Source organism: Mya arenaria, chromosome 4, assembly GCF_026914265.1.
Source record: "Mya arenaria isolate MELC-2E11 chromosome 4, ASM2691426v1".
Taxonomy (NCBI): domain Eukaryota; kingdom Metazoa; phylum Mollusca; class Bivalvia; order Myida; family Myidae; genus Mya; species Mya arenaria.
In genome coordinates, this window is record NC_069125.1 from 7,107,033 (window position 1) to 7,132,057 (window position 25,025).

Genomic DNA, 25,025 nt, shown 5'->3' on the forward strand with positions numbered 1-25,025 from the left:
TGATCATACTGGGCCAAAATCTTGGGAGTACTTAACTCCTCTTTCAATTTCTGGAAGGACGATTCTTGATCTGGACCCCAGAAACACGAGTTTTTGTCCTTTAAAAGGTCTCGCAACGGTTTAGACATTTGTGCTAAGTTTGGCGTGAACTAATTGATTGCACATTCCAAGAAATCTCCGGATATCTGAAATATTCTGCGGGTTTGGCATGTCAATAATTGCTTTCACTTTGGCTGGGTCGGCCCCAATTGCGCCCTGACCTACAACATGACCTAGAAATGTCAAACTGTGTTTACCAAACTGGCATTTTTCTTTGTTCAGTGTGATGCAAGCCTCAGAAATGAGCCTTAACACGCGAAATAAACGCTGATCATGTTCATTCTTATTCTCACCGAATATGAGGACGTCGTCCATTTTGCAAACTACGCCCGGTACTCCTTCTAACAATGCTGACATTTTTCTCTGAAAGAATTCTGGCATAGCATTTATACCGTATGGCGAGATGCAAAACCTACCGAATGGGGTTATGGATGAAGTTAAATGTCACGATTCGCGTGCTAATCTTACTTGCCAGAAACCGTGGCGTGCGTCAATTTTCGAAAAGAAACGTCCTCCAGCGAGCTTTGCAAGTGACTCGTCTACGGATGGTAATTGAAAACGCTCTCGTTTTACTGACTGATTCAACTCTGACAGATCTACACATATCCTAATTTGACCATTTGGTTTAGGAGCTACTACCATTGGCGAACAGTACTCGGTAGGCTCTGGTACTTTTGAAATAACCCCCGATCTCTCCATTTGCTCTAGCTCGGCTTTGACTTTTTTCATTAAAGGCAATGGTACTCGACGCGGTGTAGACAATGAGTACGGCTTTGAGTTTTCACATAATGTGATTTTGTATTCCCAATCAGTTTTACCTAATTTGTCGCTAAAGACAATGGGGAATTTCTCATATACTTGTTCATACGATGCTTTGACAGATGAAATGTATTTAAAATCATTTACCTGAACAATTTGTAAAGCCTCAATAGCAGGTCGGCCAAGGAGAGGAAATTCCAAAGTTTTTACAACAAACACTTCTGTAACACACATTTTTGATGAAGATTCAATTGTGGTTTGGAATTTACCGAGAACTGTTAATTTAGAATTGCCTGCGCCAAATAATGATCTGTTAGTTTTCTGTATTTTCACTCCAAACATGTGTTTTAACAGTTTCTCTGGGATAACTGTTACGTCTGCCCCGGTGTCGATTTTGAACGTCACGTCCGCTTCATCATTTACGGCTAGTGTCGCTTTCCACGGGTCCTTGGTCGTTGATGCCCGTACTGTACCAAGGAAGGACTCGTCTTCGTCGGAATGCTCGGAGTTGCTAGCCTCAATCACGGCTCCAACGGTTGAGCGGCATTTCTTTTGGAAGTGTCCTATTTTCTGACATTTATGGCACTTCGCATCTTTTGCCGGGCACTTGTTTCGAGGGTGCCCCGGCGTGTTGCCAGCCCACAACGCTGACAATCCCTGCTTGCTGGCGTAGATAGGACCGGTTTTTTCTCTGGCTTCCAGTTCCGGTGCCCCTGAGTCTTGTGTTGCCGTCTTGTCACTGCCTCAACTGTAGATGACGGTTCGCCTCTTACTACCGCTTGTTGGGCTCGAACCGACTCTCGTTGTTTGGCCTCAGTCACCGCCTTTTCTAGCGACAGTGTTGGGTCAAGCTGCAGTCTTTCGGACAATTTGTGGTCTCTGCATGATTCCAACCACAATCCTGTCGCGAATTAAACTATCATGTAAGTCCCTAAACTCACAATTTTCTGCCAAATGGTACAGTTCTGTGATGAAACTGTCCACGCTTTCACCAGCCATTTGTGATCGTTGGTTGAATTTTGCTCTCTCGAAGATAACGTTCTTTTTAGGAATGAAATGCTGATTGAGTTTTTCCACTACAGTATCAAATTTCTTGCTGTTTTCATTCTAAAGATTAAACGATGACATAATTTCTTCTGCTTCTGGTCCCATTGAATAAATTAAAGTGTTAACTTGCACTTCTTCGTTTTTTTCTCCTAATCCTGACGCAAGCCTAAATCTCTCAAACCGTTTTAACCACTTTTCCCACTGTTCCTGCTTTTGGAAGTCAAATTTATCCGGATGTTGGAAATTAAAATTTACCATATTGTTTATTAACTCTAGTGCAAATAGTGCCAATATTATTGTTGAGTTTAATCCCGCGCTGCCACCATGTCGTATTATTTATTAACTAAAGGGATGATAGATAAAGACTGCTATGTAATTTACGGTGTTTATTCGACGCTAGCTAACTACAAACTGCTGATAAGCCTGGCCACTCGCAGGTAGCCGATATCATATTACAACAATGATAAGTTAGTATTGGTTGTCAAAAGTTTGCTTAGGCTTTGAAGGATATTCAGTTGATAAGCTGCTTTTTTGCACACTTAAGAAAACTGGGCATCAACATTTAATAATTTATCTACCTCAACGACTCAAATTTTAAAATGATCTTCACAAACAATAGTGCGATAAAGTATATTGATTTTTTTTATTTTTTTAACAGACAGTTTGAGCCAACTGAAATTGCTTGAAATTTGTCAGGGTTAGCCTGCATTTGATTGGAAGTAAACCAGTTTATCAAAATGTTACTTTCTTCTTCAAGAGTGGTCTTAACAACATCAGGATTTTTATTACACACTGAGCTATCGGGCGGTTTTATTAAAAATTGCATGGGGCTGACATTTCAATACTAACGTGCATCACGTGCATTTCAACGCTCTGAAATAATTCGACATACAGTATATGCCGTACGGTATTTCGTCATCAGCAAGTACATGTACCCAGAAAATAATATACATGTTCATCTGTAGCTAGATTTGATAGATCACTGAACATTGTCGTATTGTTATTTTTTGGGCCACTTAAAAGATCTGGAGTACTTGTTGGCTACAACCAATAAAATGTTTTTAGTTCGAAGTGGAAAGGGAACGAAAGTATTGCATTGTCACGTGACATTATTCAAGATGGCAGCGACCAGGCGTCTGACTAAGGTAGGGATAAATATTGGCTATTTTGGGTGTTAATACTCTAAATAAAATGACGACGAACGTTTAGATCACTTAAGTGCATTCTTATCTATAAATATGCTCGAGTCTTTAAACTGTTCACGCTTATATACCCTCAGAAATCTGTTTTGAAAGTGTCGTGATGGATTTATTCAGAAGTATTTCTTAAAAATAATAATTAGAACATTAGTCGGTCGGGTAACCGTCACCACAACATATTTCTTTATGTTGACTAAATACATATTAACTAAGCAAATAATACAGTACATAATTATATAATATAATTTTCAAAGTATTTTACTTGCTTATGCTTTGTCACTACCCAAGTGCTAAATTTATACATGATGTAAATTTACAGATTATGTATTAATTAATGATGTGTCAATTAAGCACTGTCTTGGGGATCCGGTCATCTTGTTACCACTCAATCTTGGTCAGTTCTAACAGTTGTGATAGTGAATTCGTAACCACATTTGTCATATTCAGGGTACAAAATTCGCATTTGAATCAGCTAGCCCGTTCGGGCTATCAGGTAGGATATTTTACATGCCCAAAACCAATTTCACTAGCCCAAACTTAAACGCAATAAAGTATCACTCGTTTGGAAGAATTTATGGAAGTTTGAATACGATTCCCCCACGATTCCGTTATGCTCATACAGTTTCAATAATAAACGTTTCTCAAACTGGATGGTGCATCTATAATTCAATAAGCATGGTTGGCTCATCCTATGTCGAAATTTGAGGGAGAATTGAACTTCTCGCTGTCTCCCGACTTCCCCCCCCCTGCAAAAAAATAAAGTAAATTGTAGTTATACATATAATAATGTAGTCATCAGAAAATGAATACAATACTGTATAAATAATAAGGACTTTCAAAAAGGTAAATAAAAAAAGGGAAAAATATTTTCTGACTGTTGAACATATAATTTATTTCATGGATGATAAAAATTATGTATGTACTATTCGTTCTGTTATCCAATGCATCCTTGTCAAATCCGATATGCACCCGTGATTGTGCAATGACATTTTACCCTTTTCTACTTTCTGTTTCGCTTTCATGTTCCGGAAGTAAAAACAAAAATACTTGAAGTGTTTCTTTTGCCAATATTCCTATGATTGTATTTTAAAATAAATGTCATAGCAATTTTAAGGTATATAATAGAACCTTACTGTTCTATACACTGACAACAATTTTATTATGCCAAACAGTTCTCCATTCACTTTCATTTAATTTGTCAGGGAGTAAACAGGCAAATGTTTCCCGCCCATTTAATGTTTGTAAAATGCTTATTTTCTGTGACGCATTAAAAACTTAAAGATCTGTCTTTTAATTTTTAGCTGATAAATAAAATATATATTTAAATGAATAAATAAATGTTCAATAAGTTCCCAAAACACACATTATTGTGGCTAAAGAAAACTGGCGAAGGTATCGGTTCATTTACATAATGGGCAGAGTTAATAAAGTCATCGAGTTTGATTGCTGCTGATAGAGACAGTTCCTGGTTTGAAACATATCGATAATCACTTACCACTTTCGGATTTCTGTTGGCACGTGTTTATATACATCAATTGAATAAACAAACATCAGCACATGGCTTGCAGCCCTGAGTCGCCACTCTAGCAATTAGCTAGATTGGATGCAATCTTAAATAATAAGCATTTAAAAAACATGATGCTTTACGCATTTATTTGGCATGTGTTTTTTTTAATCACATTAGGAAAAAACAGTATTCCAGTCTGGCTAGTTTCTGCAGAAAATCGGTAGCCACTGGCTATCAGACCGCCAATTTTGAACACTGCATAATGTAACCAATAAACGAGGTGATAAGGTGCAGGGTTTTGGCCAGACATATCAAGACTCACATTAACAGTAGGTCTGATGGCACAAACATTTATGACGCTGACCGACTAAATTTGTAACAGTGTTTATCTGACCAACCATTTTTCGCGTCCAGATGTAAAAGATAATGAATATTTCATCTTTATTTATCATCAAATACCGCTTAAAAGTAAGAAAAAACAATTTTCTTTCATGTTTATCAATCATTTCATTGATGTGATATAACCATTAGTTTACAAATCCGATCTCATATTCGGTAGTGTAGATGTCGGAATGCGTAATGCATTAATTCAAACACATGCTGCATTTGTGCCCCTCGAAATACATTGACATATATGTTTATTACTTTGTATATATCATGCAGTGTTTCAAAACGCTAAAGTGAATTTTGTCAAGAATATTTTAAAGGATAGTTAAAAATGTTCTGACAAATATCTTATCATTTCGAATATGTTATTTGATTCCCAAGTCGGTTTTCTGTTTCTGACAAAGCGGCACTCCGAGGGCATAATGTTTGACAAGCATATATCTTGTTTTAGGTTATATTACTAGTGTATATCAGCTGTTTCCTCTGTCCATTTTCCCCAAATGAATTATCCTTTTTTCACAAATCAAAATAAATCTTTTTTCAGTTAAAAACCTAAGAAGAGCACTTCTTGCATGAAAAGGGGCAGGGTGGTAACTTGGGATAAGGGCATAACACAATTGGCAAAAGTAGAAACTTAAATCATTTTAATTAAGTAAAATTACAATGCTCAGCCTCTTTTTCCCCAACTTAAGGCCGTTTTAGGTTCATTATCACAATTGAAAGACACATTCAGTGAAGTTAATTGCTTGAAAAATCACTTGATATCAAAATATAGTGAAAGTTCAGCAAAGTATACATGCAAATTTGATAGAAGTCAGTGTATTGATAATTTTGTTTCCTTACGAGTTAAACACTTGATATTACTTAGGCTAACATAAACTATTAAACTGGAGAGACACACGTTATTAGTCACTATGGACAGGGAATGCCTGTAAAGATAATTTAAATGAAATATTCAAATTAAAACTACTGATTGTTCATCACTATTTGTGGTTACACTTATTTTGCAATACATGTAATTTGTATTTTTTGATTCCAGGAGCTTCAAGATATCCAGAGGCAAGGTTTAAAGAACTTCAAAAACATTGTTGTGGATGAATCTAACATACTTCAATGGCAGGGTTTAATTGTACCGGTATGAAAAAACTCTTTCTACTCTCCAGTTTATATGTTGATTTTTTTATGTCCCCACTATTGCAATGGTGGCATACAGACTTGCCCTTGTTTGTCTGTCACATAAAAATTATGTTGGTTGTGTATGAGCATATGAGATAGAGACTTCATAGGAATGTTAAGTAGGATAGGGGAGTTGTTTTAGTTTTGTGTGTGGCTTTGCCCAATAAGTGCCGAGTATTGGCCCTTTGTGCAAATATGGCATATGTAGCATGCTACATGTATCCGGTCTCACATGCATCTACAAAAGTATAAGTGCATTACAGTGGAAGCTTCATGAAACTTGACTAGAAAGTTAACCATGAATCTATTGAAATGACTACACTTTTACAGTGGTCAAAATTAGCACAAGCCCACTCCGCAAGCCCTGCACTGATAAAATGCTTTCTGGGCTTGCTCAAATTCTGGATTTTATATTACAGGGCTTTTTAAAAAAAATGATGCCACGCAATAATATAAGAAATCAGGCTTGTTCCATCCTCGGCAACCCAGCGTATCATAACCTATCAGTTATGATACGCTGGGGTGCCGAGGATGGGCTTGTTCATGTATACAAAAGTCTTATTTCAATAACTGCTTCTATCTGAAAGAGAAGATACTAGATAATTTGAGTATGCCCATGATAAATCATATGTAAGGAATGCACGTTGCTTTAAATATTTCTGGTTCAAAGGATTTTGAACATAAGGAAAATTATATTTTATGTTTGGATATTACTTGTACATTGTACCATGAATTTTAACATACAAAACCCCATTCAAAACTTAAGTTCTGAAGTACATGTATATAAATATATTTTCTGAGGTCATTTTGTTACTTGATATACAAATGTATGAAGAATTATAGAAGATATTTCTTTTTCAGGATTGTGACTATTACAATAAGGGAGCATTTAAAATCCAGATAGATTTTCCTGCAGAATATCCGTTCAAACCGCCGAAAGTAACGTTCAAAACAAAAATCTACCACCCAAACATTGACGAGAAAGGCCAGGTCTGTCTGCCAATCATAAGCGCTGAAAACTGGAAGCCAGCCACGAAAACTGATCAGGGTAAGTACTAAATAAGTCTGTAGGATTATCAATTGATTTGTCTGCTGATGCAAGATCTGCAGATTTGATGGCTCCACTAAATTCCCAAAAATAAATAATAATAAATTCTTATATTTAATTTTTTTATTTTACATGTATTATATGATATCTATAAACTGTTAGCGATAATCAATTTTTAAAAACAAGAATTGATCATCGACTACAAATACAGATAAATTTTAAACAATATTTGATCATCTTTGTATCTGTTTTTGAAAATAAATTAATGATATGATTAGTGAAAGAAGGTTTAATGTCTGAAGGACTCCACTTGTACTTTGACCAGCCCAATTGCATTCATATCTCCGATAATGACATCAATCCCGCAATTCAATCCTTAAATAGTTCTTTCATTAAATTATATCATTATTTTCAAAAACAGATACAAAAGTGATCGAATACTTATATTTACACCAGTTCATTCAAGAATTATAAAAAAAAATACTTCAAAAATTTAAGAAAACCTTACAGTAATCCATTTCTCACCCATTCTGTAAATTTATATAAAAACCAGACCACAACAATAACCTGGGAAAAGATCAACCATTTGAAATCACATAAGTGTGAAATGGGATCACATATACCGGTAGCAACAATGCATTTAACATACCGTATATCGGTATATCGTTATGCGACGATTCGCAATCCGAACATATCCGATGAAGTTGTGTTAATCGGATGATAACTGCAATTGCCGAAAGGCAGTTCATTTAAGGAATGGAAATTGAGGTCTAAATAGATATAAATATATACCAATGATATTGTGTTTCTTTTTTTCAGTTATACAATCGCTTGTTGCCTTAGTCCATGAGCCGGAGCCCGAGCATCCTCTGAGGGCAGATCTTGCTGAAGAATATTCCAAGGACAAGAAGAAGTTCACCAAAAATGCACAGGAGTTTACTAGAAAAACCAGTGAAAAGCGCCCATCGGATTAACCGCTGACTGTGATCATGACATAAGACACGAGTTCTGAAAAGCCAACTACTGAATCCTGTTTGGGCCATTGTGATCCGCCCTCTCCTTTTGAAAATGTTCAAGAAAATAGAAGTGATCATTGTTTGCAAAAATCTTTTTTTATTTTGTATCATACTTTATACAGTAAAACATCCAGGTAGTCAGAGAAGAGGGATGCAATGATGCAACAGTAAATATCACCTTTTTCTCCAGATATACTTATTAAGAAAGATGCATCAAAGTAAATGTTAAATTTCACATTTTTTTTCCATCTTAAGACCAATTTCAAATGAAAACACAGTGGTGTTCCTATACAAAAACCTACAAATTTGAAAGAAAAAAGATGCGAAAATGAAACAAACTTTGTGGGGTATTTTCTTGGACATTTTCAAAAGTTGAGGGGCGAGAACATCATAGTCCTAATAAGATTCCAACAGTTACAAAAGTTGATGAAAAACATAATTCTGAGAGAAATTAGTGATATGTATAGTTGACACTGTTGTGTTGTTCTTATATCGGCGATTTTCAACCATTAATGCAAGGGAAATATCTGACGTTACCTTTTGTGATTCATTGAACTATACAACATAGCAGGATGCTGAAATACTCTTGATTTTTACGAATAATATGTCTTTAAAAATACATGTTTTTGGGTGTTACTTTAGCAGTATGTAAATGAACGGGCCTAATTTTTCTTTTTATAGTATTATATTTTGTTGGGGGGAGGGGGGGAATCTGTTCAAAACTGTAGTAATTCTGTTCAAAACTAGTCTTTCAGTTAATATCTATAACAAATTTGATTGAACTTGAATAAACATGAGTGAAGGAGACAATTTAGTTGCAATAATATGGAAAGAATAGTCATATCAGACCTTTAACATGCTTTGTTTGGTGCATAATTATTTCATTGGCGTAGATTAGATTATCATTGAACGTTCAAGAGTGTATGAGTTTAAAAAAATACTAATGTAGGTTAGTATTAAAGCTGCACTCTCACAGATTGAACGTTTTGACAATTTTTTCATTTTTTGTCTTGAAACAAGCCATTTTTGCGAAAATCTATGGAAACCAGTTATATAAGACTGCTGACAAAAAATCAGATCGCAGATTTTTATATTTAAGTTCAAAAATCGATGTTTTATTCATTTTTATTAAACCGTTAGTAACGGTATAAGCCATAAAACATTAATTTTCGAACGGAAATATGAAAATCTACAATCTGATTTTTTTGTCAGCAATCTTATATCATTGGTTTGCAGATATCTATGCAAAAGTTTTCTCTTTCCAAGACAAATATAAATAAGTTGTAAAAGCGGTAAATCTGTGAGAGTGCAGCTTTAATAAGATTTTAACAAATAAGTTTGTTTTTATAATCTATTTAGTTTATCAGATGTACTGGGTATCTAAGGCTAAGAAGACTTGCAATTGTTTTTAAAGGTCAAATTAAAATCGTATCATAATGAAAGGTTATGGTTCTCCAGTTTCTTTGCGAGTCTTTTGAGAAAAAAATTAAGATACCATTCAGACAGTACTTATCTTTCGGAGATCAAGTTGTCATGTGTAACTCCTTGAGTTTGTTCAAATTGCAAAATCAATGTTGAATCACCTTAAATAATAGTCTACAGGTAACTTTTTGTTTATAATTTTAAGAGATCTGTTCTTTTTAGAGTGATCCCAGAAAGCCTTTTACCAATGCAGGGCTTGCGGGCTTCTGGGGGCTTTGACCACGGCACAAGGACAACAGTCACTTCTGTAAATGTTCAAATTTGAATCACTTGTGTTTATGAAGTTTCATCTTGTTCACCTGTCATATCACTGTGGGTCTGAATGGGCACTGTGTTTGATTGAGCATTGTAGGATGACTTAGAACCCAATTATCTTGAAATACCTGTTTTGTTAGTGCATCTGTTCTTTAAAGAAAAAAATAAATATTGTCATAGCCTTGGTATTGGTGATGGTGGCATTCAAAACTTGAACCTTGGCCACAACTCATAAATTGATATTAGATACCGGTTATTTAATCAAACTTGGTACACATGTTGCCAGAGACATGTACTGCGCTAACTATGGCTTTAACACTGGTTGAGTTATGCCCCCTTTTTTGACTGAAAACCCCGACACAGAACAGCGTTGGTGTTTGGTTGGCAACGCTCGTTTTTAATATGTGACAATCCATACTTATATCCATACTGCTTGATTTAGTTAACAAATGTTAGTTATCTGTTCTACAAAATGTGTAGGCTTATTTTTTGAAATAAATATTTTTATGCATGACAATTTACAAGCAAGTTTCTAATTCAAGTCAAATGGTTTGAATCTAATAACTAGCATTGAGAAATGTCTGGACAGTTACCTGGTTTCCTCATAAAAAGGAAGATTTTTTTCCAGACAAGAAATAGAAAATAAGACATGTATGAAGGAGTAAGACACCAGTCTACTTCTAATATGACATGCATATTTATATCCCTACTAAGTAGGCCCTTGCATATTTTTTCCGAGTTGTTTTCATACTTACTAACATCATGACAAAACACATTCAGAAACCTATCTCAAACCTTTAGGCAATACATGTATAAAAAATCGTTTCAAATTTAACCTCCAGAATGGACCATAGGAAAATCAAATACACACATTACCTGAAAGTTGTATATTTACGAATGTTTAGACGCTGTGTGTTGGTGATGATTGAAATGTAAGTTTGCACAATTTATGTACTATTTGTCATAATAAACATTTTGTTAGAGGTATGACTTCTTTTGTTAGACCCTCGGTCCAGTAAAATTGCGACTCGTGAACAAATCCTATGCAAGGGTATGTTTCTTACCTTTGGCCTGGTGAGTGCTTTTTTGATACAGGTTTTGCATATAAAATCTGCCTCAAAAACAAACTGAACACATTCAATGTGTGTTGAGGTGGGCTTAACGTTAACTTCTTCTTTTCTTTATTTACAAAGGCCTTTTAAACTATCAGGTTATTACTTCAGTAAGAAGGGTCCCTAACTGGTACTTGGGAATAGCGCTCTGCCCGTGTAACAAGCACATGTTTTTGGCAACAGTTAGTACTTTTCCAAATGATGTTTGTAAACTGTCATCTACACATACAAAAGTGATCTTTATTATTTTGCAATTATTTAAAGGAAGTTAGTGGTACTAAAAAATTGGAGTATGCTTACAAATATAACAATACTTTGACAATGTGGCACATATGTGCATTTTTTTTGACATATTTTAAATAAACATAGAAATGTTTCATAGTCAAACAAGACATTTGCTTTAAAAAAATGAACTTACAATCCCTAGAAATTATTCACAAGCAACAGGTGCATCTGTACCAGTACACAAGTTGTACTATAAAGCAACAGTCTGATACCAGTTATTCCAGAAATAATGCTGCTCTACATTCTGACACTATCATATGTTGTTTTATACTGAAATTTATTTCAGATTTCTTTTTCAGTGAAGCTGAGGTCCACCAGCATTTTATTAACATCCGGCAAGCCACTTATAAGATAGGACAATATTTTTACACATGTGATGTCTCCTTCTGTAAGTGCTGAAGTTTCGGAACCACTGTCTCTTCAATATCATCAAAATACATAAACCCCTCTTATCCCTGACAGAGTGTCAATCAGAGTCTGAGACAGCTCCCTTGGCGGGGCTGGCTCCTCCCCCAGTGTCCATCTCCTTTCCACTGCCATGGTCACTCCCGGCCCCTCCCGCCTCTTCATCAGAACTTTCAACCATCCTCGCTCGCTTTTTCTTCGGCCCTGTGTCGGCATCGGAGTCCTGAAAAGATTTTGAAAACTGAATAATTATACAAAGTTGATTTCACATAATATCTATATTTTAATGAAAATATGGGAGACTATGATCACCAACCCTAGTCAGGTTACAGAAGTGGAGATGGTAAATGCACATGTGTATTCAAGGAGTTCATAAATAATGCTTTAGTTTGTGTTTAGTACATACCAATTCCAGCTACAAATACTTTTCTGATAATAAAAATGCCTTTTAAATTTAATATCGCCTGTTGTATACAAGAAGACCTTTTTTACATTACGGTAATAATTTTCTAAAATACCGAAACTATCTTCAGCACATGTGCTCACCATTTTCCGCCATCTTTAAACTACCGTAAAGAAACTACAGGGACCACAGATTTAGACTAGCTTGACCAGAGTGAGTAAATAATGTTATTTTTTTTATGGAAACCTTAAACACACTACACAGACCATGATTGGTGGTCACAGTCATTCTACAACTTTCCTTGATCCCCATGTAAATGAAGGGGATCATGATTAATTCTAGGTGGCTGGCCATGTCCATGTTACTTCCAATGTAATATTTCCACTGTGCATAAAAAGCAGTATCAAATTCAATTGCAGGACTACTTTAAATGTAAGATTAAGGATTATAGGAAGTAGGAGTTTTCTATCATCTGTGATAGTAGAAAGAAAAAACATCAAAACAGCTGATAATTTGTCAACTGAAAACCGTAATTTCCTCTGATTCTCTTCAGAACTCAATATTACATACAGGTTAATTAAGTGTAAGATGGCAATATATTTCACTGAGTGAGCACCAAAAGTTATATTTCACGAGTGGCATAGCCAATATTATACTGAAACAAATTTTCTATTCATTATATGCCTACAAAAGATTTTAAATGACAGCTTAGTTTAGTTTTTCAGAAAAGCATGGCAAATTGTCTGTAAAATCAACTAAATGTAACATCGTTTGGGAAATGACTTTATTAAAATTTTGTCCTGGCCCTCCATGCAAATTTAAACAGAGCAATATCATATTATATCACTGATTCTATAAATCACTGGAAGGCATATAATAAAATCCTGTCCATACCTCATCATCGCTGATGACTTTCTTGGCCTTCATTAGCCTCTTGGCACCCAGGTCTTCCTTATCCGAGTCAAATCCACCCTCCTCGCTGTCTGATGAATAGATGTTTGGCCTTTCTGGAAATAATTGATCACAATAATAAGATTTTTGTTTATTCTGATTTTTTTTATTTAGCTTGACTGTAATGACAGGTGGAAGCTGATATAAATCTGTTGCCTTGAGAGAATCCAGTACAGGTGTCCTTTTTCAAAGCCCAAGAAAATGTGCTGGTGGGACATGAATCCAAGACTTTTGAGAGGATTACCTAAACTACGCCCTAACAATCCTTTGGAAACATTTACAACCCATTAAACACATGTAACTTCGAATCAACCAAATACACTCTGTTTTCCTAAATTCTTAAGAATAATGAGAGTAAACTGATTTTTCCCCATTTCATATACGAATGAAAATAGAACTGGATGTTAACATTTAGAATATTTCCTTTTGCTTTTGTTTTTCCCTTCGCCTCTATTTTTTTTTTCTTTTTGAGGTCTCGAGGACCCCTTTTATTTGCCCCGTAATAGGGGCCATGGGGTCGGGGCCATCCCCATGGGCCCTTACAACATTCAAAAACAGTAATATTCAAAGTGCATGCAGTTATCAAGTTACAGTTTTAACAAAAATGTTTAGATATTTAAAATAGCAGTACTATATATTGCATATGTTTAATAAATCTTCGCCTCTATTGATAGGTATTTGATATCATACAATTAACATGGCAATATCACGTAAATTTGATTGTAGTTTACTCAAAGTACTGTAATACCTGGCAACTTGTCTTTTTTGCCAAATCTGCAAAACTTGTTGAGGCTGGTATAGATATGCCCTCTTCCTATTGGCATTTTATAATACTTTCTTTCTAAAAGTATTATTAAATTTCAAAGAACAAAATGCCCTCCTCTTTCTTACCTTTCCCTCCTCCCCTCCTGCCAGGTTTGTACTTGTTTTTGATGGCTGATATAGAGATGCCTTCCTCATCCTCATCATCCTCATAGCCCTCCAGGTAGCCCCCGCTAAGCCCCTTCCCATGTGCACGCTCCCGCACACGCCGTTTCTGGCTCTCACGCTTCATAGATGCACGCAGACGCTCCTCCTCTTTCTGTAGAGAGAAAGGTTGGATTTGTACTAAGGAATCTATAGTAGTGCTTTTTGTTTTTCGTAGTTATGTGTGTTTGTTTTAATCAACATATCCAATCTTTTACAAATGGGATTTTTGCCTTAAATCATGATTACCCTGGTATTTGTAGAAGTGACTACAGTTCTTGACAGACCAGAAAGGTTAAATTTTGAGTTTCATTTACCATGTTTCAATTTATGTGCACTGTGATTTATAAAATATATCTTGTATATTTGTAATGTAATTAAGAAGCAGTTCTTTATATTTACCATCCAATTTCATTATAGGCACATAATTATCCTTTTACATACCTTGATCATCTCTGACCGCTGTGACTCAGGATCATGGCCTGATATAGGCAGAATCTTTACTTTCTGTTTCTTCGTAGATCTGTCGGCCAGCGACAGTGTCATCTTTCTGTGAGTGAACGACTCTGTGGAGTGGGGTCTGGAAAAGAATCAACATAGATTGTAAGGTAGAGAAGGCAAATGGTGCCACAGAAGTAGGTTGACAGGTGAAAGGAAATATATAAAACAGGAAAAGTTAACCTGAAGATGAAACTTGACCTAGTTTGAACAAGACCTTCATACTTTAAGGGCCATAAATCTGTACAAAAAACTGCAGATATGTCTCTTGTAGAAGAATAACAAAAACTCCATTTATGGTGCATTCAAAGTGTTTGAAAGTTTAATGGGCAGAATCTGATAGAAGTGAAACCAAAATTTGATATAAACAAAACAATTGTGGATTGACTTCTCTCCAACAGAGATAATTTATGGTGAGATTATTATTTTATCGGATATGCCCTGATGCCAAGACTTGTCTGGGTTCTTTTTCAGTCAAATACATTGTAGGAGCACTTGATACATGTATATATCAAGGCCAGAGTTATGTAGCTCCCAATAAGTGAGCCAAGTTTTATGAGAATATCTTTTGAGAATAACATTTTTTTAGTTGTAACCAAGATGTTTGCATAACGACACCATCAGCATACCAAGGCTTTTCTTCCTCTAAAATCAGCCAAGCTGAAATCAATCCAAGTACACATGTACCTGAATGAGAGTTTGGTCTTGAAGATGGACTGTCCCTGTAGACCGGTTCCCTGTCGTACAAAGAGATGGTTGAAGTCCCCTTGTATGGGCATAGTATGGATGTCGAATATTTCATCTCCAAGGTGCAGAGACATGCTGCAAACAAGACAAGAACGTGGAAGTAAGTAGAGGCTGTTGTTTGTAAATCAATGTTGAACCTTATCTTTTAAAACAATATCTTTAATAACCACATTCAGAAAACTTAAGTACACTAGTATACTAGAGTAGTGGAATAAAATATATGTGCTAACATAATCAAAGTTATTTTTTTACCTCCTTCTGAATGGGGCCCGGGCCCTTGTAATTGTGAATGGGGCCTGGGCCCTTGTAATTGTGAATATAATCAAAATGCCTTAAATTGAGAATTTACCTCAGTACAATTTGAACAAAGAAACATAGCAAAGGCCCCTGTAAGATTTATTACATTTGTGATTTTCGAGTCCAATTTTTTTGTAAAAAAATAAATCTTTTTGGGATTGTGAACGGAAATGCTGCCCCATTTTCAGTTGAGAACCCCCACTTACATACTATATATATATATATATATATATATATATATATATATATACAAAGAACCTATTGAGTTGATTACTATCATTCTAAAAAATAATCATATGTTATGTGGGAGTACTACTGTGTTACAAAGTTTCAACAATAGGTCGAAAAATTAAGGTAATTTCTTCAGATCAAATTTGAACAAAATTCTTATCATGCGCAGCTACTTTTACGGTACTTTTTTCCACTAGTAAAATACACAGAACTCACATGACAAGTTTCATGTTTTAATAATCATTTTAAAAATATATGATGTACAAAGTTATTCAACATTAGATAATTTTCAACAAAATAAAAAAAATACAGAATGTGAGTTTGGTTTGTTACCGAGCTGGACAAGTTTGTTTACTCTGGGAACTCCACTTTACCCCACAACACAAGACCATATTCTTCCCTGTCAGACATTGTGCCAACAAGAATGAGATAAATATAATGATGTTATAACTATTACTGTACGACACTAAAATTGAATGTGCAAGTTTGAGTACCTCCAAATCTGTTTTAATATGTAGTCAAAAGTTATATCAGTCTTTCATCCATTAACTACAATTTAAAGAAAATGACAATGCATACCTTAGATCTGAGCAAAAGAGCAATAGTCTTATGGGCAGGAGCAACAATAATTATTCAATAATAACAACATTTCATTCGTTCAATCTCACTACCTGAAAACCCTCGCAAAACCCATCTGACCCAGCTCGCTTTAGTTCTATTTAAGGGACTAGACACAAGATAAACTACAATTTAAAGAAAATGCATTCCTTCAATCTCACCCACTGACAACAAAAGAGTTACCCTCCACATTAGCGCAACAATTCAAATTATTGACAATGCATACCTTCCATCTGACCACCTAACACATCGAGCATTACTCTCACGCACAGGTCGACCCATTTCATCCTTGAGATCATTCCCTTCCTCATCTTTCAGTGTTCGCCATCTGATCGTGTTCTCCACCTGTTAATGGAACAGATGTTCATAATGAATACTATGATACTGAATATAGCTAAATTGTACGTGCAAGAAGAGCAGAAACCATCATTCTTATCGAAGCAATATTCTGCACCATAATTAAAAACTTAAGTCTTCCCTTAACAGAAACATTTTGGAAAAATGTTATTTAAGTGTGAAAGCAACTTTGCTAAGTACTTGATAAGTACTGGGTCGAAAAAGTGCACAAAATGTTTACTTGAGGACATAATCTATTAAAAAGAAATCAAGGATTTAGGGCAAATTACTTTGCAACAAATGGTCCAAGACCTTATATTATTTTGCAAGGCACAATTTTACATTATCTATGACACAAGTTTCAATCAATTCCTTTCAAAGGTTTCCGAGTTAGGCTTTGGACAAAAGGGAGATCACTTCACAACAATGTGTCCAAGAGTTACAGTTCCTGCACTGTACACATCTTTACAATATTATGTCTCATTTTTCAATGTTTAAATCAATTCCTTCCATTATGCTTTCTATGAACTAGTTTAACGAGCTTTAAAGTACAAGGGGAGAAACTCACAGCAACAAACAAGGCCATGAGTTATACTTCTTGGCTGTGCACAACCTTGCATTGTCTTCTATCAAATTTCATTCATTTCCTTACAGCAGTTGAAGTAATGCTTCATACAAGCTTTGTACAAAGAGAATGCAAGTACAAGGGAAGATAACTTTGCAAGTTACATTGAATTCTTTATGTAGTTTCCATTTTTACGAAAATCCATGGAAAACAGTGATATAACACTGCTGACAAAAAATTAGATCGGAGATTTTTATATTTAAGTTCAAAAATCAATTTTTGATGCATTTTTCTTAAACCATTAGTAATGGTTTAAGCCATAAAACATGAATTTTCGACCGGAAATATGCAAATCTGTGATCTGATTTTTTGTTAGCAATCTTTTATCATTGATTTGCAGATATTTACGCAAAAATTTGCTCATTCCAAGACAAAAAATAAAAAAGTTGTAAAAACTGTAAATCTGTGAGCGTGCAGACATTTTTGAAGAAAAAGAAGAATTACAAGAACACTTCTATCAATGAAACAAACATGACTCCCTTAAAAAAAAAAGCGTAGACATAATTATAAAGATCACTTTGTTATCTGAATTCAATAAGGAAACAAATTCTTAGTGTGCAATTAACATGGCAGAAATGGGGAGCTAAGCCTGCCTGGTCACTTGTTGGTAGTTGTTTGGCTAAGGTGGTCAAAGTAATAAAATAGGGTTATTAGTTCTGCGTTTTGATCCGGGAGGTTGTATTTGATTCGAGTGGATTTTTGCAGATTCGGATTTCATGAGGCGGAAGTCGAATATGACATTCTGGATCATAATGCAGTACTAATAACACTTTCATTATATACATTACTGGTTATCACTCAAAAGCCAAATGTTTTCATAATAAATGTCATTTTAACAACACACTATTTTGTTTCATGACATCATTTTAACATTACGCAACGATACTTGTTATGACGTGACGTCACAAGGGTGGAATACGGCCGTATTGCACTGGAGTGGAATACGGACTACCATATTTAACCATAAGTGTCATGTTAAGTCCAGAACAAGGTTGCAAGGTTGTATGATATACCTTCAATTTCATTCTTGTGCGTCCTTCCTCGTCTAAAACGTCATCTTCATCAATTTCATCTTCATATGTGGCCAAATCAAACGGTCTGAACAACATAAATCAATTTACATGTAAGTGGTTGTAACAGCAACAACAATGGACAACGTTTCTTTGAAGGGGAAAAGTCAACCTCGAGGCATTTTTTAGGCATCCCGACAATAATCCTTACCCATTCTAATGGCAAAATTCTTAATAAAAAACATGCTGAATTCTCAACCTTGACAAGTTACCTAGACATTTTTCTCCTGGGTATTTTATTTCCAATCTAATGGTTTTAGCAATCATAGTTACCAAAGCTTGGTGCAAGTACATGTTCCCAAAATACCCAGAAAAAGGCCAGCCCCTATAGAGTCAGTTGAGGTTAGGAATATAAAATGAAGCATACAAACATTTTATTCTCTCTCAATCCAAGTACAAGTACCCACCTTTGTCAACTCTGAGAAAGTTTGGCAACTTCAGGAATATTAAATGTAGTATACATACAGTTAATACAAGAACCCACCACGTTTCATTCTCTTTCAGTCCATCATTCTATGTACATGTACCCACCTGGTATCAACACTGAGAAAGTTTGGCAATTTCACGTAGTGCACCGCCCTTCCCAGGTCAGTCTTTATACGCGGTATCTCCACCTCGATCCTTGTCTCCACTGGCTCCTCAGGCTCTTGTTCCTCGTCTGAACCTGCGATCACTGGACGCTAGTTGTGAATAAACATGGAGATTAAAAAATATAACAAAGCTCTAAAAAGAATGTTGCTAATACCCTTGCTTCGGCCTTGTTTGAGTATTTGCCAATTCACTTCTATGTGCGACTTGAAGTGTATACTAGTAATACATATAACCCTGATATAGTGTAAAATGTATGGAGTGCAACAATCCAGCTGAGTGGGGCGAAGAGAGAGTATGAATGCTTTATGATACACACCTTCCTGTACAGCTATACATTTCTGTTAAGTTTGATCAAATTGAATAAAATGACAGCCGAGACAGGTTACTAAAGGATGGACAGTGCGATTTCTATATGCATTCCTTAGTTGATTTCAAGGTACATTTACTGAAAAAGTTTTGCAAATGCAAAATACTGGGAAATGTATTGACTTTCAATTTCTGTCTGTACGCTTTTGTTTTCCTGTTGACACATATAAAATAAGGAAGTCATCAAAAGTAGATTACGTTCTTCACTTTCTAGATTTTTTAGGCACGCAAATTGTAAAAGCAACAGCCATATAATGAACATTAACATTATCAACTTGTCAACACCTTTAACTAGGAATTACAAACATGTGGTAAGGGTATCCGTAAGACAGAGGGAGTTTTTTAATGGGCGAAAATCCACATTAAATTAACCTCCAGTACAGACGTCGATAAAAATGGCTCCAAAAATCAAGAAATGTTTTTCAGACTGCATAAATTACATGTACCGGCCAAACCAGACTTCCTTATTCAGGATACAATTTAATGATTATTCATTTTAATTAACAACAGAATTTCAACTTATAGAATGTCATGAAATTACTCTGTTTTTAAAAAACACATTTTCTTTTGAAAAATACAAAACAACACATAAGGGGTGCATAAACATTTTAAGTGAAAATTAGATTTTGCTTTTTGAAATTTTCAGTACAAGTAAAAATTTGTGGACACAATACTTTTTAAAAACCAGGGTCCGATTTCATCAACGTCTTTAGTCTGAGATTAAGACTCAGAAAACTGATTGCTTAAATATTTCCAAATATCTATTTTAAAACTAATTTTGAGAAAAGAATGTGTGTCTGTTGTAGAGCCTTCTCTTTGTAACAGATACAGAAATATTGATCATATTTGCTTCTGTAATAGCAGTTTTCTGAGGGTAAGTCTCAAACTCTTAATGTTAATTCCGGCTTTCTCAAAAAGCTTTCATGATTTTAAACAAACCTAATCAATTTTAAAGCTAAAATATAGATATCTCAATATTAAACTACCTTCTGGTACACATGTAACAATCGTATACCAGTTTTCTATCCTTCCTATCTTTACACATGGACCTGTGTTATCTCAGTTTACCTTCTTTTCATCATTTTCACATAAGTTTGATTTCACATAACAGTTTGATTTCACATAACAGTTTGATTTCACATAACAGTTTCATTTCACATAACAGTTTCATAAAAGATTGAGCCCCTTTATACCTTTGTTTTCCCCTCCTCATCATCTGAACCCCTTCTCACATCGTCGTCTGAACCAGCCTTCGCCTTATCCTCCTCGTCTGAACTTATGTCGTCTGCATCTCCAAACAGCTCATCCACAGTGGCTGGAATATTGAGAGAGAAATATTCAGAACACTAATAATAAAATTTATCATGAGCTTACCTTACTTACAATTTTAGATTCAAAGGATATGTTTCATTTCAGCTTATAGCATAAAGGTAAGATATATTGTTGTATTCAAAAACTGAGCTACCTTGTACATTTCCTGTCTCCATATCTGACAGCCCGTCATCTTCGCTATCTACAATCTTCTTCTTCTTCCTGCCTATCACAGAACCATCAGAATCGGACCCACTCCCTGGATATACAGGGAGCAAAATTTAGAAGTTTATATAACAAGACAGATAATGGATTACCGTAAGTGATACAATGTATCTGTGCGAAATATTCACTTGCTTTTAAAGTAATTTCAAAGGTAAGTAAAATAAAAGTGACATTCAAAACACAAAAGCTGAATTTAAAACTTATGGTACAGTAAAAAATAAGATTTTTTTCTGAGCCAAGAAAGATTACAAGTTTGACTTAAACGTTTTCCTTAAATTGTATTATGTAATTGGCAGCATATGATAAGCAAGTTTAAATAAAAATAATAAACACAAGAGCTTTCAAAGAGACAGGATGCTCAACCTTTTCCGCCGCTTTTAAGTTTTAGGATTGCAAAGTTTTGGTGAAACCTGCATTGAACACTGTAAATTTAGATTACATGCAAAACCTTAACCATTATTAAGTTTCAATGCAATACATAAAGTAGTTGCAGAGTTATTGACTTTATATGTATATACATGCAAAACCTAAACCAAACTTTGGGGTAAAATTTATATTATATGTATGAGTAATTAAGAAGGTTGGATGGTTGGAAGTCCTTTTATAAAGTTTCAATGGATTGAAATTGAAAATCAATTAAGCTGAGGTATTGACTTAAATAAACTTTTTATGAAGTTACATTCAAAACCTTTACCAGAATTTCTATCAAATAATAAATGGCCATTATTTGCACTATATGCAAAAAAACACCATTTAATCTAACTTGGTTATTCAAGTAGATTGGATGGTAAAGTACTGATGTATAAAGGTCCCACTGTAATACTCCAAGTAGTTGCTGATATTTTAACTTATGTGTGCTTACATGCAAAACCTTGACAAGAATTTCAGAGTTGAATAATAGGCCCATAATTTGCAGAATATTCAAAATAGAGTTATCTAACTTCATTAATTGAGTAGGTTGTATAGTTTGGAACACACTTCTAAAGTTTCAATGCAATACATGAAATATTTGCTGAGAAAATGACTTGAAGGCGCTTACATGCAAAACCTTAACCAAGGTGTGACGCCGATGCTAGGTTGGGTAGTATAGCTCTCCTTATTTCTTATACAGTCGAGCTAAAAATCAGTAATTAACTCTTACCTTTGGTAGGACTTCTTGATCCACTCCTGAAAGTATTTCCAAAACAAAAACAATCAAGAATAAGGTTGGAAAGTTGAGAAAAATCATTGATATAATGTTTCAAATAAATTTACATTTTCAATGAAAGATCTGTACTCAGTCAAGCCTCACATGTATAACCCTTTACAATAATAAAGGATGATGTGTGAAATTAACTTTAAGTAATGCATCAATCATTCTCGAACTTTAAATCTCTTCGGAGTATTGCTATTTTACACACATTATTTTAAGAAAAAATATCACAAAATAGTAAAATAAATCAGTTTTATTTATTCTATTATGTTGTTTAAAAACAAATCCTGTATATTTGTTTAAGATAACTACCTGCTTCTGCTCCTATGGCTATGTGCGGGACTGCCTGACCTACTTCTGTCTCTTGCTGGTGACCCGGACCCGCTTTTTGCACTTCTGGCAGGGCTTGCAGACCCCTCTCTGCTCCCTGCAGGAGACCCCGACCTACTTCTGACTGGAGAGCCTGACCTGATATTGATACAAATCTGGTATGTATTATTATGTCAAAAGATTTTAAACATTTAGCATGTTTAGTGAAAAATGCATTGGACATTTTGGAGATTCTCAATTTTTTTTTAATTCTTTCCTGCAGATAAAAAATACGGATAATAAATACTTTTGAACTTTAAACAACAATCAGTTTTTGTTCCTTTTTGCTATACAGAGAGCTAGGTAACTATCTCATGATATTCTTTTTATCTGTCTTCCCTGCGTACTGACCTACTCCTTATAGGACTTCCAGAACCACTGCGGCCACTACGGGCAGGACTAGCAGACCCGGGTGGGCTTCCAGAACCACTTCGTTGTGGACTGCCCGAACCGCTTCTGTAACTTCTAGCCGGGCTGGCAGAGCCCGCCCTTGATCCCGGAGGGCTTCCTGACCCACTATGAGCACTCCTTGCTGGGCTTCCTGACCCGCTCCGATGACTTCTTGCTGGGCTACCAGAACCACTTCTGTTACTGCGAGTAGGGCTCACTGAACCTGCCGGACTTCCTGCAGGACTTGACCCTCTACTGCCAGCTGGGCTTGGTGAGCCTCTGCTACTGTGGGCAGGCGAATGGGCAGAGTGTTCACTCCCTGGTGACCCCAACCTAGCTGGACTGGCAGAACCTTCCCTGTACAAAGAGGATGTAGTTATAGACAATTGCAAGAGTTACAATTATTACTGCTGCTTTACAATTTAACTGTACACCAACTATTTGTTGACTTCTAACAGGAGTGTATACTTTTTAATTTGTACTGAACCTTGAATGTGATCTGGATCTATCACTGTGGTTTGGACTGGGAGATCGACTGTTCACTGGTGATCCTGAAGCATTGCTGTGAGCCGGTGAGCCCGTTTCCATTGGGCTGCCTTCCCTACTTGCTGGACTACCTGACCTACTTCTCTGCACTGGGCTTCCGCCTAAGTAAAACGTAAAAAAAATGGTTTAGATAGCGTAAATTTCTAACTGTTGACAGTTATATATAGCTTGTTTTTGTCCGGAAAAAAGATAACCGAAATGCTGTTAGAATCATTTCAATAATTAATCATTAAAAAGGAGCTTTCGACAATAATCTTCACCAGAAAACCAAACATTGATACAACACGATTATAGACATGGTAAATATAAACTTATACCTCCACTTTCTGCATCGCTATCGCCAAACAAACTTTTTTTCGTTCCTTCTTCCGCCATGTTTGGCGTTGGTAGCAGTCAACAATTATTATTATTACTATTATGGGTGACCTCGTAGCAGTTACCTCGCCTGCATGGATTTTACTTGAAATGCAATTTATCAATGATTTAATTACCCTAATTGGACTTATAGAGGTTAATGATTCCAAAAGACATTATTTCGATAGAATCAGTGCAATAAGTGGTTAATAAGAGTATCATTCTCCTGATCAATGGTTTCTGTGGGTTTTGAAGCCCGCATCGGTAGATCAGTCGATGATCTGATCTGGTTATCATCAAAATGTGTCAAGTTACAAATCGTATGGCTATCTGATCATTGTTTCAAAATCAATATATCGTCGGCACTATGAATAGAAACGATTTTCATCAATGCATCCTAAACTGCTATTATCACAAAGGTGTGTTTTCATACTCCAACCAAGACATACGCATTATAATACCTGATTATATCCGGTGTCTTTGTCCCGTGGCCGTTTGGACCATAAAACTTTATTTTAAGAAAGTCACCATGTTTATTACTGCGAGGTTCAGCAACATCATTCGCACTAACTATAGTTTAAGGCCAATATACTGGTTATTTACTACAAAGGCAACCTAGCTTGTAGTCTAGCTAGACCCAATCCATCATACAATAATTAAAGTCTCAGACGGGAACACTTTTCATTGAATCAACGGAAAACTACTCCTTTCGCTGCAATATACATTCTTCTTCAACCATGTTTCATGCAACCGCAGTATGGAATTGTTCGCAAGGACCATGCCATAATATCTGCAGATCTGAGGTTGTCGACTCTCCATCTAAAAGTGTGCCTAAATATATCGACTGTGGTTAGCATCATTTGATATTTCGATTTGTTTCAAAAACATAATTTCGCATTGAAAAGGTATTGCAAATGGTATTTATTTGCTGTTTATATATGATTTTGTAAATAACCAGTTGAAGCCAGCCGATCTATCATTTTAATGCAAGATTATCTAAATGCGTGGCATCTGCATCGCCGATTCCAAATTTGTTTTTGAACATTCTTAAAAACCATAACATCAAGAATGACAAACAGTTTACAAATGAAAGCGGAAATCAAGTGGCATACCATGGGCAAGGTCTTGTTTAAATTTGATTCAATTTAGTAAAGAAAAACAA

General features: G+C 35.4%; 2 protein-coding genes across 2 annotated transcripts; one reads left to right on the forward strand and one right to left on the reverse strand.

Annotated features, from left to right (window-relative positions):
• The first annotated feature begins 2,997 nt into the window (after positions 1–2,997).
• On the forward strand, positions 2,998–10,958 carry LOC128231478 (ubiquitin-conjugating enzyme E2 L3-like). The gene is made up of 4 exons (XM_052944361.1): positions 2,998–3,050; positions 6,038–6,133; positions 7,036–7,222; positions 8,042–10,958. Exons 1-4 carry the CDS (start codon positions 3,024–3,026, stop codon positions 8,194–8,196), a joined length of 465 nt encoding a protein of 154 aa, XP_052800321.1. The 5' UTR covers positions 2,998–3,023; the 3' UTR covers positions 8,197–10,958.
• Positions 10,959–11,290: 332 nt separating this feature from the next.
• Positions 11,291–23,900, reverse strand: LOC128231477 (RNA polymerase-associated protein LEO1-like). Its single transcript, XM_052944360.1, has 15 exons — positions 23,827–23,900; positions 23,451–23,610; positions 22,925–23,320; positions 22,517–22,672; positions 22,154–22,179; positions 20,942–21,046; positions 20,670–20,791; positions 19,051–19,199; positions 18,463–18,547; positions 16,715–16,833; positions 15,283–15,417; positions 14,542–14,677; positions 14,023–14,212; positions 13,075–13,187; positions 11,291–12,000 (listed from the first exon to the last, which is right to left on the reverse strand). Exons 1-15 carry the CDS (start codon positions 23,882–23,884, stop codon positions 11,839–11,841), a joined length of 2,112 nt encoding a protein of 703 aa, XP_052800320.1. The 5' UTR covers positions 23,885–23,900; the 3' UTR covers positions 11,291–11,838.
• Positions 23,901–25,025: the final 1,125 nt, after the last annotated feature.